The 17,591-nt window shown below is 47.9% G+C and overlaps 1 protein-coding gene across 4 annotated transcripts in view; it reads right to left on the bottom strand.

The window, feature by feature from the left end:
- RCSD1 (RCSD domain containing 1) overlaps positions 1–17,591 on the bottom strand; it is a 39,963-nt gene that overhangs the window by 6,873 nt on the left and 15,499 nt on the right. For 2 of the 4 annotated variants that reach the window (XM_075169692.1, XM_075169700.1), the window contains exons 2-4: positions 5,242–5,349; positions 2,600–2,689; positions 1,177–1,248 (exon numbers count right to left, since the gene is read on the bottom strand). In XM_075169692.1, coding sequence (XP_075025793.1) covers positions 1,177–1,248; positions 2,600–2,689; positions 5,242–5,349 — 270 coding nt within the window. Of the gene's footprint in view, positions 1–1,176; positions 1,249–2,599; positions 2,690–5,241; positions 5,350–13,543; positions 13,694–17,591 lie in introns of those variants that run through there. The other 2 variants (XM_075169673.1, XM_075169683.1) reach the window with 2 other exon arrangements.

The raw sequence follows: 17,591 nt of genomic DNA on the forward strand, positions 1-17,591 counted from the left end.
AAACAAGTCCAGGCAGAGAAGTTATGACTGGACATTTGCCCTTCCCCAGCAGCTGGATCTCAGGACATGTCCTTTTGTCATCCTGAGGCCTTTTGGGATTTTCCAGTGACCCATCCAAGCCAGCACAGTCTACAGTGGCTGAGTCAGGAGAAAGTCTGAACACGCAGCCAGCAATCACTTTGAGATTTAAACCATCCCTGTGTGTGCCCAAGCAGACCTCGCGTTTTCAAGCCTGATCTGCAGGTCTTCAGAATGATCTGTTCAGTCGTGAGGAGTGAGAGGACCATGGAAAGAAGCAAGCCTGTGATTAACTGCGGCAAACCGCTTCCTGCTGGCCTGTCACTAAGAAGCTCTTGTAGGCAAATGTCCTTGGGCGCATTAAGAGGGACAGTGCTATGAATAGGCTTACGTTGTGTCAGGGCAGCCAGAAGGCATTGAGCTCTGGAGTCACACGTGCTGCCAGGAGAGGCAGCTGGCAGCGGCAGGGCACTATGTCTATGGGCTATCGAGTGCTGAGCTGCCCTCAGCGGCATGAATCAGATGCTGCCGAGAGATACAAAAAGGGCGAGAAGCACTGGATGTGTTTGTGCATAACTGGGGGAATTGAGGCGAGGGAAGGGCAGAGCTTCTAGGCACGCGCAGGGGAGTGCCAGAGCCCGGAGCATGCTCCCCCGTGCCAGGATTGTAGCTGCCTGCTCTCAAAGCCAGCTCCCCGATAGGGTGCAGGTGACTCAGTTTGATTTAGACTGCTGCGAAGAAAGAGCTGGAAGAAGTCTCAGCCAGGGTTTCCCTCACTTTCCCTCATGAGATGCATTTAAACTGAGGCTCCTGCCCCTGCTCCCTACCTGAGCTGTGCTGCTGTCATGCCCATGCCCCGCCACGCACCCGCAGATCCAAATGATCCTGACCCATGCACTGACCTGCCTATGGACGTGCCTGAGGATCGCTGGACTGTTTCTGATGCTGGTTACCGTTACCAGACCTGCTCTGCCTTCCTTGTTTGCGTATTGTGGGACTGGGCCCTCATCGGTGAGGCCACTGCCCTGCTTACCTGGCTGTCACCCTTGGCTCCTGGATCCCCTTCCCCTGTGGCTGCTCCACAAGGGAAGTAGCTATGACAAATGCCAATCAGTTTTAATTTGCTGGGGCAGCCATGTGAGCTCTTCCAGGACCTACCTGCAGCTTTTCAATCATGGGGGAGCTTTTCACCTTGACTTTGGGAATGGGGCAAGCATTTGGAGACCGCTTCTGCAAAACAAAATGCAACATGAAAAAGTCACAGTAAAGTAGGTGAAAAAGAGGAAATAAAATGAAGGCAGAAAACTTGGAAGAGATAAGCAGAAAGTGCTAGTAGAGGAGCAAATGAAGTCTCATATGACGTCTTCACACAAAAGTTTGCTTTCTTCTTTCCTGACCCTGCTCCCCTTTTGTTATCTAGCCATCCTAGGGCTCTACATACATGTACCCTTCCTCTGGGAGAAATGCTGATTGTCTGCTTTGTGGCTGACGTATCTGAGTTAGGTGATGTGTAATGGCTCTGCTGCTACATGGCCTTCACTAAGGTATCTAACCTATGACACAGTTTCCCTTGGTATTATTTCAGGACCAGACAGATTAAAATTCTACCTCCTGAAGGGTACAGGCCTTAATGTTGGTAAACATTGTGAACTTTTTGTGATGGGAGAGACTTCTGCCACCACTTGACTAACAGAGTTAAAGGGTATCCAATGAGTGTGGGCAGGAAAGGCCTAAGTGGCTGGAAAGGTAGAGCTATGAAAGGCTGAAAACAGTTTGAGAAAGGGGGAGCATTGCTTTGAGAAGGGACATAGTGCTTTTTTCAGATCCAAAGGAAAAGGAAGGAATCTCAGATTTTAAAGCTTGTGCTCCTTTGGCATGGAGGCAGCAAGAGCCTGTAGCTGTCAGAAAAGAAGGACAAAGAACCACACCCTTGTTAAGGGCAGGTGACAATGTGAAATTTGGTGGGTAGACCTAATACCCTGAAATACAGAAGGACAGAAGTGACTGGAAAGGGCCCTAGCCTAGACTTTAGTGAGTAGCAGCCAGCTTACTGGGACCTGCTCATTCAAGGGTACTGTATGGAGGACACCTCAAGGCAATATTCTGTGGGTATTGCTGACAAAACCCCTCTTCACTCTGGATTAATTATTTCCTTTTTCTGAAGAAGGAAAAATCTCAAGAGCAGAACTATTACGCCATTATAGTCAAACCTCGAGAGTTCATCTGAAGGCAACAAACAGCATGGATGCCCCCAGTGCTAAGCACTGTTCAAATCTAATAAATGCCAGCAGTTCCTCCTTTAAAATGCTTGAAAGGTGGTAACTGGGTGGATCCGTCAGTGCTCTAAGGGTAAAAACAAAAGCAGTAAAAACGGGATATGTATCCTTGCTACAGGAGTGGGAAACAGCGTGGAGCTGACTCTGAGTCAGTACGTGTGTGTGAGCAGGGGAAGGTTTGATGCTGCATGATTGATGTCTTTTGCTGCACAGCCTGACCTCTCTGCTACCTCCAAGCTTGTGTCTCAGGAGAGAACAGGTTGCAGAGACTAGAGACCTTGTCCCCCTGTTAAATTGATACTCACTTGCTCACCATTGTCACTTGTCTCAGTTTTGTGGGAATACAATGGAAGAGAGCATGGTGGTTTCCTCCGAGTTGGCTTATGTGGTGGTACCTAAGAGAAGAAAACAACCAACTCAGCAGCAGGGAAATCAGTTTTTTTAAAAACAGGAAGTGAAATTCAAGCACCAAAGGGCATGCTCTGTAAGTGACCTGCTTGGATGGCAGGGCTCAGCTTGCGTAAAGGAGTCATCCAAAGGCAGCACAAGATATTAGCATATGGGCATGTGGCCAGCATGCTAAGTGTGCTTCTAGGTGTGCTAGGTAGCATCCTGAGTCCAATCCTAGTGTTGGAAAAGTAGCCTATACCTCTTCCTACAGCATGAACCATGAAGTTCAGGCTTTGTGCAAAGGACACTCTTCTAAGCTGTGGAGGGTGGAGAAGCCTTCCCAGAAGCTTCATCTTCAAAGCATCCTGCTGGAAACCCCCTCACACTGGAATAGCTTGTTATTGTTCTCTTTCCTGTCTTATTACCAGGATTTCCTTTTAATGTGTCTCAGCTGCCTACCTGGTTCGTGATTTTCCTATTTTGCATCTGATATATTTTAGGTGCAAAAAGGGGAATTCTGATTTTTTCAACATGCCCTACAGCCCCATTCATTTCTCTCTAATGAAGAGCAGCTCGCAGTGACAAGTGCTCAGCTGTAACCTTTAATTTGACTAAAAAACAGATTCTCCAGGGGAGAAGGAACAAGGCAACTTAATGGCAGGGACACCAGTTCCTTCCGAATGTCCTCGGGCTCTCAGAAGTACAAGAGTGCTCACTAGGAAGGAAGAGATGCATAGCAGAGCACCTATGGAGTTTCTTCTTCACAATTATTGCGCTGGTCTTGAAGCCAAGCTGTCTCTATTTTTATGCCAGGTTTGTAGTCTCCTGCCAAGCTATTAACACACTTTTTATGCGTTAACAGACAAAATACTCGGATAATATTGTGGATCTTGGATAAGATCCACAATATAATATTTGAATAATTTTGTTACCTTTTAACAGGCAGGCATGTGAAAAGTTGGATTATGGCATCTTTGCCCTCTGTAGAGTTGGCTGTCTTAGAGGACCTGTAGACTTGATGCCACTTAACTTCTGGTGGTGCTGCCCCCAGCCATGGCAATGCTCCTAAGCAGCCAAGGGCAGCCCTGCCCTTATCCTTACGTCACACTAGGAAGCAATAATATCATGTCTTATTGAAACCCCACCATTTTGCAACCGTGAAATGCTGTGCTGTGCCACAGTGAATGTATCAGAGGTTCCCTGGTTGATAGGTACCCCTTTGCTGGCATGGGTCAAGCAAGGGTTAAAGACCATCCACTCAGCCATTTATCTGAAGCCAGCTTGAGAAAGCCGGTGGGGAAGTGACAGATGGCTTGGAGAGAAAAGACAGGAAACTTCGTCCTCCTCTGTCTCTGGAGAAAATGAGTTTCCCCCCACTGTGAGGCCCCTCCACACTGCCTTGGCTTGGGAGCAGCAGAGGTCTGCAGATAACACAAGAGAAGTCTGGGAACTTGCTGCCTTCTGAAGGGTGAGGGACATAGTGCAATTAAATCCCATACCTTAAAAAGAGGAAATGACTGTAATGGGACAGATGGAGTGGTGCGCTGATGACTAGAGGGAAAAAAAAAGTGCTTGGGAAGAGATTGGCTATTCCCATCCTGGGGCCCGGCTATGGGAGTGCTAACCTCTGACAGACGGTGGCATGCCAGCCCTGCAGGCCGGAGGACACCATTGCATCCAGCCAAAGACAGAAGGGGTGACAGGGAGGATCCCCTTAGGCCCAGCCTGGGACGTGCTGAAATCAGCTGAGCAGCAGAAGGAAGCAGTTCAGTTTTAAAGGGGCACTCACTGTCTGAAGAGGGCCACCAGTAAACATTTATGCTTCTAAAAAAGTACATAATGGTACAGGGAGCTCTCCTAAAATGTCAACCTCCAGTCATAAACACTCTGACTTTCCTTTCTTCCTAAGAGAGGTATTCTAGTGATTTGCTTATCTGGTGAAAGACAGCTTGTGAGGTAATGCTTGGCATAGTGGGCTTTCAATAAAATAAAGTTTCAGCATGATAGAGAGAGGCACAGAGTCTGAAATGTCATTGGGAAGAGGTAACGAGGGCAAGTAAAGAGACAGCTTTCTCTCTCAGACCCGTACAGAAGGAATTACCTGGAGAAAACCTTCTCCTTTTGTGAACAAGGTGCTGGTGACCTGCCGCTGGCTTCTACACTGTGTAATCTGTTGTTTGCTTTCTTTTTCCATGGCTCAATATTAGCTATTTCATTATTCATTGTAGCGCTCTGCCCACAAAAGCCAGCCCAGATAGTGCATGCATTGCTGTCTGCTACTGTTAGGTATATATGTGTACCCTACCAAGCTTTACAGTGTCTCAGTTACAGTGTCCAGTTATCCTGAGGTATGGCTCTACCAAAATACTCGTCCACAATTCGGCAATGCATGGACGACACTGTCATAGCTTGCATTGCACTAGGAGACAAATCCTTTATGAAGATTCAAAATCAAGGTGGATTCATGCTGAGATCACTGATGTTCTAACTTCTACAGGCAGAGGCGAGTGCTTCATTTCCCACTCAATTCCCTGCTGGTGACTGCAGAGCTCCTTACCTCTTTTCCAGTGATATTGGCTGCTTGCTCTTTGAATTTCCCTGCTAGCTGAGCCACTGATGGTGATGCCGACTTGTCCACCTCTGAGTTGGTCTCTGCTGGCCTGTTCTGACAAATCAGGAGCAACAAGGTATGAGCAAAGGCTGGGAAAAGCAAGCAGGCTGGAGAGAAGCCTGCGTATGCATTATAAAGTTCAAGAGTAAGCAGGGACTTAAAGCAGTTTCTCACATCTGGCATCAATCATCCAGTCTGAGAGCAAGAGGTTTGGGAAGACAGGACCTAGCAGCATTTTCAAATATCCCAGAAAACCAGTAATTCATGCAGAGCCTTTCAGCTCTAGCTGAAGAGCCTACACTCATTATTTTTCACTGGAAGTGAACTAAGTATTTCAAGCCAAGTGTCTGTTCCTCATCTTTTCCTCACAGTGAGCAGATGGAGCAGGGCAATAAAGGATGTTCCCACACACCTTCGCAGTCCTCCCATCCCTTTTTTATTGCCCTGGTCACCAGCGCCCTTCCTTTTCCAGAGGTTCTGCTGCGAGAAGCCATTCCCTGTCTTCACAGCAAGCCAGCATCTGCTTGGGGATGTCCCTGTGCTGTTCTGCTTTTTTGGCAGTGAAATACTCAGGCGGGTGGGGGGAAGGGAGGAAATACCAGGGCTGAGAGAAGCTTCCCCTCCCCTGGGTCGACAACAGGCTGAGAAGCGGGAGGCTTGTTGGAGACTGGATGGTGCAGCTCTTCCCACAGCACGCAGCCCTGGTGTCATCCCACATTTACCTTGTTTTCTTTGCTATGTGTGTATCAAGCGATATGAGTAGAAAGCCTTGAAATCAAAGTTGATGAAAGGAAACCTTTGTTCTTCATCTCTAGTATCTGATGCCAGGGAAAATCGAACCAGAGGAACTGAGAACAACTAACCAACTATCCTTGTTTTGTTAGAGGTGGAAACCTCAAAACAACAAACCAGGCTACAAACTATCAGCAAGGAACCTCATGCCTCCGCTCCCTGTACCACCACCATGGACGCATGACCAGCACCGCACTTCTCACCCCTCTGCCTCAATACTCTTCTGCTTCTCAGTCAGAAAGTTTCCCCAAAGGCCGTTGCTAGAGGAATACATTTCTGTTTCTCCAAAGGCTCCAGCAGAGCCCTTCCTTCTCCCTTTATGCTGCTCTGCCTGGGAGGGACCTGCTGTCTCGTTAACACAACCACTCCTTCAGCATCGCTGGAGGTGAAAGGCGCTGGAAACACCAATCTGGCCCACCTATGGACCATTTCCTTTGGGTCACCACACTACAGGGCCTGGAGAAATAGCTGTGGAAACTTGAAATTATATTAAAGAAGGAACTCTTTAGACTCCTAGTTTCTAGATTAAAAGCAAATTGAGGAGGTTACATTAAGGATCATCTCATCATCCACAGCTTGGAGCACTCTGGTCTGAAATACCTGGTAGAGAGCAGCACGGCTAAGGCCTGTTTGCATTGTGGAAAAGGGCCTTTCCCTTTCTCAGAGAGCTGTAAATAAATGCTCCCAATAAATGCTACCTTCTTTCTCCCAGGCCCACAAGCCCCAGCAGATGTCTGCCGTTCCCTGTTTCCAGGATCCTGACTACATCTCCCCTGTTAAACTTCCCATACAGTTCGGACCAGCTTTCCTGCATCCAGCCACAAAAGCCATGTCAAGCCGTCTCCTCTCAGTGAACTTCTAGCACCTTCCCCCCATCTTTTCAGCCTTCATTAGAGTAATCACAGGTGGGGGAAGTGGCAGGTAAGGGGAACGGAAGAAACGGTGAGGTAAGGAGATCAGCAGGGCAACCTGCTGCACACGAAAAATGGTGGCTGGGCTAAGTGGGGAGGGGGAGCGGTTCCCCGCTGCAGGCTGGCTCCCTGCCGTGAAGGGAGGGCAGGCTGGAAAGAGGAGGGAATGGAGAATGAACCTGGGGAAGGCAGGATGGATTGGGAGGCTTGGCTCAGCATACCAGCTCCCAGGATAACTGGGCATGGCAGAACAGACACCTGAACTGAGGACACAGTTGAGGCTGAGGAGCTGCAGGTGCTCAGTGTCTGTGGTGGAAGGGTGGCCTCCCTCATAGTCCCTTTTTCTCCAAGAGCTTCTCTCACAGCCCTTCGCCTTTACCCAGAAAAGACACTGCACTTCCTCTTGGCCTCTTTGACCTCTTGTTTTGGGGTGGTTGTGTTTTTTCTTTCCTTTTTTTTTTTTTTTTTTTTTTTTTTTAATTACAGTCTGAAAACACAGCTCCCTTTCTTTGGGTTTGATCAAAGCTGTGAGGCTGGAATGATTCCATGCGTTTCTTGTTTTGCTGGTAGCAGGCATCGATTGCAGCGCGGCTCTCGCCAGCGTGAAGCTCGCCGGCCGGGGCCCAGGAAGCAGTGAACATGCCATTCTAAGATTAGCACAAGTAGCCCACGGGCTGTGTCCTCCCGAAACTGCCAGCTGCAGACTCTCCGATTACGCTACAGGAAAAGTCCTTTCTCAGATCCTTTTTGGCAATTACACTGCCGTCCTGTATCCAGCTTTTCTACAGCTTCTTTTTTTTTTTCCCAGCTGGCGTGCCAGGCTCTATGTCTTCTAATCAAGGGAAAGCACCATGCCGGGACACTCAGATGCAAAAAGTTCCCTTCCTTGCACTGCAAGAAGAACATCGTCCCCCTGACTTCCAGGGGCTGGACTGGTAGTCTCCCTCCCACTGGGAGGAAGGTGGGAAGCCTCACCGTCTCACTCTCACCCCAGACCATGTATCAGCCCTCAGCCTCTTCCACGACTAAGACACGCGTCTGCTCCTCTCACCCAAGAGCTCGGTGCTGGCTCTCTCCTGCCCCCTGATATAAATGCAACCTCTCCCATTCCTGGTCATTTTTCCTGTCTCAGTGACATAGCCCACCACTTTTATGAATGATGAAGAGGAGCAGCTCTGCTCTTTTTTGGCAAAAAAGGTGAAATTACTCAGATGTTAATTTTGTGCTCTTTGCAGCCAACTGCTGATTCTTTTCCTTTTAAGAAGAGAAGCATGGTCAGCCTGCATGGGCTAAAACCAGCAAGCTAAAGTAAAAGGCTTACTCCATCGGTAATTTGGTGACTGCTATTCTGAGGTCTTTTACTATTCCGTAAAAATAAGTGTCTAAGCATTGCATATTCTGAAAAATGTCCGACAGAGCAGCAAAACAGGAATTGAATTATACCATCAATGTAAGCATGGCACTGTCTGCAAAAGAGGAAGTGCAACTAGCAAGTTCTCTGTATTCACTTTCCTCTTCCAAATAAATTTATAAAATTGAGTAAATCTGAAAATGGTTTTCAACACCATCTTTCTTCATCTGCTTTTAAAACTGAACCTGGTCACTTTGGCAGGACTGGAGAAGAACAATCTCAACTTCACTGGCAAGGGCTAGTAAGGCTGCCAGATGTGGGAGTAATAACATCTCACAGAGGGGGCCCCTCAGGACAGCAATGTCATTACCTGGCTCAATGACATTTGCCAATTCTCCTGCTAGAAACCGTGGACCCACCGTGAGCACCAGGTGAGAGAAGGTGCATATTAAAGGCCCACAGAAAAAAAGCTAAAGAGATTGAAGAGTTTCTCTGTGCATCCCGTTTGGATACTCACAAAAAGCTTTTCTTAAAGATCATGGGTTTAAGCTACAGGTGGGGAGTGTCACTGCAGACAAGAAGTTTCTTATGAAATCAAAATTGCAAAGACTCCTGGGGAAAACTGGAAAGCCAGAGGTGGCTTTGGGGATGAATTTGAATGTCCTGCTGGGACTGGTGCAAAACTGGCTCCAACTGCCCTCAGCTAGCAGTTTTGGTCATGACCCTTGCAATTGAAAGCTATGATGACTCCATCTCACGGGACTGGTATCCCACCAGTTTTGTCACTGTCCATAATATGCTGCTGGAAATGCTAGTCTGAAAGGGTCCCAGTGGGGGTCAGAAGCAGATACTGAAGGAGAAGTTCAGGTTTGGATTTGTGCACCTGGTTTGGCTGATGAAAAGAGCAAAGGTCTATTACCTGCCATACAGTGGAGTGTTTTGTCTTAAGCAGCACTTAAATACCAGCTGAATAACAGCAAGAGATCTATATTGCCTTACTCTCCTTCCCTCCCCTATGAAGCCTCTGATTTGTCTTTTGCAGGTACGATATGTTGGCCAAACGGAGCATCGTTTATCAGAGAGGCAAGCCCTCCACAGCACCTTGCAAGGCTGGAGTATTCAGCAGCTATGAAATCAGTGACGGTTACACAATTTTTGGTACTGGTCCCATGCACTTTCCACCCCCATTCTTATGCAGCCGCACCTAGACGTGGTTTTGAGGCCAGTCCCTGACCTCCACATCCCTTCCTTGCTTCTAAAGAGCTTCGCAGGAACGATTCCCTGCAGCCCATTTTCACACCAGTCCATTGTGCCAGCTGCCTTCCCATACCCTGCGCTCGCACAAGCTCTGCAAAGCTCCCCCGTGACTCTCATGGGGTTTTTTGTTGCTGCACATACAATCTACCTCAGCAAAAGCAAATATGGCAAAAATAATGACAAATACAGTGTGTCAGAGGCAGACACAATAAGGCATCTGAGGCTCAGGACTAGTGTCTTGATTACACAAACAGGACCCAGAAATAGTGATCCTCAGCACCCAGCTCTCAACACTGTGCCACAAGAAGGCAGTTGTCAGTATGCTAGATGAAACCAAGAGAGGGTCAGTGCTTTCGGGGTGCAGTTTCATAAGGTCCTGGTTTTGGCAGAAAGACAGCTTATGTTTCCAACTGCTCATTCTCCCTTGACCTTTCCTTCCTCCCTTCCCCCCTCCCTTGCATCAGTGTGAGTTTGTGGGGCTGTGCTGTAAACTAGATCACTGAAATGATCTGGGCTAAAAATACGTCCCTTAACTCTTTACAAGGTTATTTTTAACCCAGATCATTTCAGCAATCGAGTTCACAGCACAGCCTGACAAGCACTGCACTGCCATAGAGGGAAGGGATGGAGGGGTGGCAGGAGCAGACTGCAGCACAGGGGTGAGGACTTCCCTTTAACTGCTCCGGCCAGAGGATGAGGAAATTGCATCCTTATGTGTCCTCCCATTCTGAGGGCTGGTATGACGGAAAAATCGTATTTTTACATGCCCGCTGGTAAAGGCTGTTCTGGTCTGTGGCACGGTTATTTCATCTTGCAATCTGTTGCCTCCCATCTGAGATGCAGCTGAGTGCACGCTGTAAACCCAGGGAGTGCCTGCGAGCCATCACAGGGAGCATGTTACTGGCAGCCAAGTGATTCGGAAGAAGTTTCTGTTAAGCATCCACAAAAGCCCCACAAATACTGTGTCAGAGATCTCCAAAAGCCCCACTTCAAACAGCAGCAGCCACACGGGTGGCTGGGGAGCGGGCTGTCCTCGCTGCATGGCAGAGGAAAGCTCTACACCTGTAGGACCTGCTTAGCTAAGGAAGGGGTGGGGGATGTATCTGTGGGGAGAAACTACTTAAGTCAGAATAAACCATCATCAGATTCTGCCTGAAGGCCAGCAAGAAACTCTGGGAAGCAGTGCTGTGGATCCTTTGAAATTGAAGCATCAATCCTCACCAAGGCACTGGATTTCCAGGAAGGAAAGGAGCCTCTTGCAGACCTCCTCTTCCCTGCCTGGCTCAGCCCTCCGAAGGCAAATGACATGCTCTCTGTGCAAAGCCTTCTCAGACGTGACACCTAACCTTCTCGTTTTTCAGTAAGGTAGATGCAGGATTTGAGGAGCCAGCCAGTCTTAGGCCTTATCTGCATGGGAAAGCTTATAGCGGGGTAACTCTCTCAGCTTGCGCGAGGAGCAGTACAGCCTTAATCTGATAGAGGTGCCTGTTTTTCAGTGTAACTGAACTCATTCGCAATCAGCTTGGCTGAAAAGAGCCGTTCTCAAACTCCTCAAGTACCTGTTTCTGACACAGAAAGCAGCATTTTGGGAATGACACGTTAAGCTGTAGTGGGGAACGTGCCTCCTTGCAGGGCTCCCCGGGGGCTGGAGGGGGGGGTCAGTGTCTCTTACCCCTGTGGTGAGGTGCTGTAGCCTCTCTCCTGAAAAGACTCCTCCTCCAGAGTCGGGGTCTGATGAACAGGAGATGTCCTACTCGCTGGCAGATCAAGCAAGGGAGAAGTGATGACAGTACTAGCTCCTCCCATACTGCCCCACCAATTTGGGGTGACCATTTCCATAGGCAAGAGCTAATCCCTTCTCTTTGCCCCATCTTCTGTTCGACCACTGAGGCCAGTTGGAGGCAAAAGGCCACTGAATATTCACACGGTACATCATCCTGTCTATCTGGAGAGGACATGAATTTACGCTCTGGAGAATGCCTCATAAATGCATCTTGTTACCAGCCAAACACACCTGCGTGTCATACCAGTCCTACCTTTTTAAAGGCCACAATAACATTCAATAATGATGCAAAACATAATAGTAATGTGTCTGCATGAACTGAAGTAATAAAACCTTTCCTTCAGTTAGGAGTATCTTTAGTACCTGTTCTAAAGGCAAGTGTCCAAAGAGGCCAATCCACCAAACTATCCTTTTCTACCCCTAGGTTCATTTATTGTTCAAGGAAGATAATCTAAAGAAACCTGGAATGGGCCCCTGGGTGCGAGTCTTAGCCTTAAAGCAGAGAATAGCACAGAACGGACAAGTTTAAGTTCACCTGGGCAAATCTGCCACTCTTTTTGTCTTGTTCAATGGCAGGAAATAGGTAACTGAATTTTCATTTTCAACCTCTTCTTACAGGCACCAGTTATTTTGGCTCTCGCATTTTATAAGTGCAGACAAGATTACATGGGCAGCTCATAAGGAACTCCTCTTTAAATGAACTAAAAAAAGTTCAAGAATAGTTTTTAATTAGGATTGGACCCAAGTTACCAATGGAAAAATCTCTCTAAAATGTAGTTTGTAGTTTCATTCAAAGCCATCCCTCTGCATCTGCCATTTAGATGAATCCCAGTTCGCACCCTCCTGCCAACATAATCTGAACCGATTCGTTTATCTGCGTCCATGTGAGGACATCAGTGGCATCAGGATCATATTGAAAGGCGAACATTGTTCAGACTAGGAAGGGAGAGGTAAGATAGCAAGGTAGGTTTAACTCTCCCAAAGGAGCAAACTGAAAGGCAAGAGGGTGGGAAAATATCTGAATCACAGCGTGAGGAACTGGGCAGCAAAAATCAGGAGAGGCTGCTACCCACAATCTGAGCCTGCTCATTCTTCTCACGATCCACGGAAGCGTCAATGCAGGCTGAACACATTGCCCAGGAAGTGGGTGGGCTCACACTCGCCTTGCCCCATTTTTTACATCCCTAGAAGGAAATCTCATGATGCTTGTTCCGACTGGAGCTCAGCAGCGTGCTGGGCCCCTGGCTCAAGAAGCAATACATCCCAAGATGTAAGCCCTGAATAAACAAACCTCTTCTTGCTACACTGACCCCTCTCCGTCCCAGTGAAGCATCCTTCTTCCCATCTCTCTCTTTACCCTTCTTCACAAATCATTCTCACTGGAGACCTTCCAGCTCCCTGTTTCAGGAGGGATTTATGTTGTTTATTTATTCACTTGGTGTCTTATCTGGCAATGAAGCTGCTCCTTGTCTGGTTGTGGTAAATTTTAATTATTGGCAGAAGGCCCGGCTAAAAGTGGCTGCAGCTGTGGCTCTGTGATACCTTATAACCAGTCCTGTCCATCATTGTGTCAGCGTAGCCCATAGCACCCTGGGATGCAAGGCCAAGGCTCCTACCTGCATTTCCTACCATTCGCTATAGAACAGGAGTGATAATTACTGTGCTGTGCTCCACCAGAGCAACAGCTACCATGTGAGCCACTTCTGCACCTTCCTCTGGTGGGGCTAGGCTAGCTCTGCGAACTTTGTGTATCAGAGCTTTGTCGCAGTTACTTTCCAGGAGAGGACAAGACCAGAATACCCTGCAGATCTTTCAGGTGTATCCTAAATGCTAGAAAAGAAATAATATTTTTCTACTTCTCTCTTTCTGTTGGGTTTTCTCTGATCAACCTTTACCAGAAGCTAAACACCTCCATTTCACATCCCAGATGCAAATGTTGTGAGCTTTAAGAATGGCAGCATGTACAGAGTCCTCATCCTTTTCCCCCAAGCTGCCATCAGTTGGCTGGGCAAAGAGGAATAACCAGCCTCAAACTGCCATGGGTCCCCCACTGCCAGGATGCAGCAGTGAAACACAACAGAAAGCTGAGCAAAGAAAGTAAGATTTCCATTTGGAAGATTCAAAGAGAATTCTGGGACTGATATCAGGACATACCATCCGGCTGTGAAAGGGTATAAGGGTATGTTGAGGTGCATAATGATGATCCCAGCACGCTCTGCAAAATCCTTGGCTGTTGTTTGCCAGGACTGGCATTTTAAAGGTCATGCAAACAGGTTTCTAGTTTGACTTGCAACAAAAGGAATTAGTGGTAAGCCTCTGTGCAAAACCATTGCACTTCCAAGATAAAGCTTTTTCTACATTAAGGTTAAGCCTCAGCCAGTGCAGAGTGGCCTCCACATCTGGTTGATGTCACATGCAATGGATTCAATCTTCAATCTTGCAGCTCCAGGGAAAGCAATCTGCAGCCTGTGGGAATATATTGTAAATGCTGGAGTTTGGGCTTCAGATTTCTGAATACTCTGTGAAAACAAAGGGACCTCAGATTAGGTTTGGGACCAGTCTGAGCTCCTGGGCCCCGAAGATGGGCTTAAGACTCCTCTGACTCAGGTACACATCTCTTCTGTACATATCTCTACGTAGCTGTAGATTCTGGTTTCCTTCAGACACGGGAGTGCTCACTAATTGAGAAACGTCCCCAAAAAAGTCGAAAAATACTAGACACGGAAGTTTTGGAGAGAGGCAGGAGGAGGTAAGGACTCCTGATTACACATGCTACCTTCAAGGCAGTCAGTGTTGTTAGAGCCCAGTGATCTCTATCAGCTTTCTTCAGTTCTAGTCTTAATGAAAACAGGAGCTCTCACAGCAGCCCTAACAAAGATTTGACTGGAACTACCAAAATGCACGTCACAGGAACACAGATATCAGGTCTCCTGTTAAACTCTTCCTTTTTGTAACGTTTTCAGTGGAGAGCAAGCTTCTTGCCTGAGTGTAAATCACTGCTGGCCTGTCTCTTGAAGTCTGTGAATAAGTAAGCCACAAGAACAACTCCGAGAAGTACAACATCCCTCCTCAGAGTTGTACCCAGGTCAACACTTATCCCACCACAGATGAATGAACATAGGATGAGTGTGTGTCTGAACTCACCTGCAAGGCTATTGCATAGCTATAATCAGGGTGATGAAGGAGCTCTGACTATAACACAGGGCAGAATAGTATGAGGAATGCGCACTTCAAAGAAGGGTTGCATGTTTGTTTGTTTTTAGGAGAAAGGGCAGGAAAATCCTACTTTACATAAAATATGTAAAAATACGTAACATTTCCCTGTGTTTGGAAAGAGATTGCTTTAAGGCAACATTTTTCTCAAGACTTGCAGTGGTCTGCTCTTGATTTTCTCCTTCCGAGAGTTCCCTTGTGAACTGCTGCCATCTTGGCATTCAGGGTCAACCACTGCCCAAAGGGTAATGTGAGGATATTCCAGCTCAGCAATGATGAGCAGCTTTCATCCTGAAGACAGCAAGTGGCTCCCAAATACAGTGCAGTAATTTGAAAACTACAGAGACTCAGATCTGCCAAATTTAAAGGCTCACAAAAGCAAGATTTGGGAATTGGGTGGAGGTGGGACATATAGAATCGTAGAATCATAGAATCATTAAGGTTGGAAAAGACCTCTAAGATCATCAGGTCCAACCGTCAACTCAACACCACCATGCCCACTAAACCATGTCCCTAAGTGCCACATCTACACGTCTTTTAAATACCTCCAGGGATGGTGACTCCACCACTTCCCTGGGCAGCCTGTTCCAAGGCTTGACTGCTCTTCAGTAAAGAAATTTTTCCTAATGTCCAGCCTAAACCTCCCTTGGTGCAACTTGAGGCCATTTCCTCTCGTCCTATCGCTCGTTACTTGGGAGAAGAGACCAACACCCACCTCGCTACAACCTCCCTTCAGGTAGTTGTAGAGAGCGATAAGGTCTCCCTTCAGCCTCCTTTCCTCCAGACTAAACAGTCCAAGTTCCCTCAGCCGCTCCTCATAAGACTTGTGCTCCAGACCTTTCACCAGCTTCGTTGCCCTTCTCTGGACACGCTCCAGCACCTCCATGTCCTTCTTGTAGTGAGGGGCCCAAAACTGAACAGAGTATTCGAAGTGCGGCCTCACCAGTGCTGAGCACAGGGGCACGATCACCTCCCTGCTCCTGCTGGCCACACTATTTCTGATACAGGCCAGGATGCCATTGGCCTTCTTGGCCACCTGGGCACACTGCCGGCTCATGTTCAGCCGGCTGTCAACCAGCACCCCCAGGTCCTTTTCTACCGGGCAGCTTTCATGTAGCCAGAGACAAATGCTTTTCAAAGGAAGGGGCACTGTGTTGAACTTGTCCGCTATACTGTAAATAAATGGTTCATGTATTCCCCACCTTGCCTGCTAAAAGTGGAGGGGAAACTCCTGCTGGTTTTCCTTCTTTCAGTGGTTCGAGCTACCCATGCCTATGTGTTAAAGGGCCTGGATAGTTAGCACAGTGGTTGTAGTGAGGCTTTTCTCGAGAAAGTGTTGCTGCCTATTTGATCAGAAGCTTGCTCAGGGTTCTTCTCTGGTACTTCCCTCCAAGTAATCTCGGGACTGCCTAGAGCTCCTGAACATCAAGGCAAATGGTTATTGTGAGTAAAAAACCGCCCTAATCATGCTGGGCAACAGGGACCACTGCGTGGTGGCTGGAGTTAGATGGTGTGGTTCAAGAGCATTGCAGGTGCAGGTGCGTCTCCATTGCCCCCAGCGATGCTGTGGCTGCCTCTGCCAGCAAAGCTAGCCAGTGCCGGGCAGGGGGAGACGGGCAGCAGAGAGCAGCCAGTGCCAGTCATGCAAGCGAGCAGCTGTGTCCTTCACAACAGAATTATAGGAAACATCTGTAGATATCAGGAAATTAGAAATGGTGAGTAAACTATCGACTTGCTATTTCAGAGAGTGACTACAATGAAAGTAAAATGAGGTAATCGTTATTTTAACCTCCCCACTGAGAAGTCCCTCCCTTTGCTGTTATCACATTTCTGCTAGCAAAGTGGGTGCAATGCTAGTGTTACGTAGCATTGTTTTTCATGACGGACGGTCAGTACCAATGCCAGCTTTCTCCACATCTTCCAAAAGGCATCTCTTCTCAGCAGAGTAACTGCATGAAGTCTCAGTTTAACTTGATGAGGTGGGACTGCTGCTGCTGTCCTCACAGCCTCCTGGGCCCAAAGTGGAGAAAGCAGCCTCCTGTTTGCCTCTGTGGAGTTCGTTAGTAACATGTCCTAACATCAACAGTCCGGGATGGAAAGGCCCTTATATAGGAAGGGTATGCCAGCCACCTCGCACTAGTCTTTGGCTGGTGTTGACAATTTTTGAGGCTGGATTTATGGCAAGTTGTTCTTTTCTTCACGCCATGGTATGTAGCTCTCAGGAGTGCCTGGCCTGTGCTTGCTAAGCACTGTCTGGTGAGATTAGCAAAACCAGCAAATATCTCTGTGAAAGGTACAGGTGAGATCTTGAGTCTCGCTTTTAGTAATGACAGTATTTGGCAAGTGCCTAGTGCCTACATGTTCCCAACACTGTATGGGCCAATTCATTACAGCAGCATTACCTCAAACCTTCACGGTTAGGAGCCTCTGCTGAGCGAGTGATGTATGGGCTTGTGCATTTTAATGCATATGTAGCCATTGCTGCATACCCCACAGAATTTGTCCGAGGGAAGACAGGGTTTTATCTGTCAGGAGAGCACTCAGATCACCAGGCAGATGCGTGAGCTCCCCTCTGCCCCAGGGAACATGGATTTCTTTGCCACGTGTTGGCATGGCTTTAACAGGCAGGCTGGCAAGTGCTTGCCCTAGCCTTGCCCTAAGCACCGGATTAAAAATCATCTATTGCTAGACAGACCAAAGAGTTTGAAGCCCACACCCCCTGAGAATAGAACGGAGCCCAGGCCATCCGCTTCCTGAGCAAGTGTCTTATCGTGTCTGTCAAAGGCTACCAAGAATGGTTTGATCAAGCGCCATCATTACCAAAAGAGGCAGCGAACTGCAGCACCTGGTCTCTGCCAGGCAGCGTGCCTGTGCAGGGGCAGCACGTATGTAACCGCAGCCCACCCCCTATGGAGACACGAGCGGCTCTTGGCTCTGCTGTGCCCTGCGCAGGATAAGGCATCTGGCTGTTCAGCCATGACTTGCTGCA

This window comes from Calonectris borealis, chromosome 1 (assembly GCF_964195595.1).
Source record: "Calonectris borealis chromosome 1, bCalBor7.hap1.2, whole genome shotgun sequence".
In the NCBI taxonomy this organism is placed as follows: domain Eukaryota; kingdom Metazoa; phylum Chordata; class Aves; order Procellariiformes; family Procellariidae; genus Calonectris; species Calonectris borealis.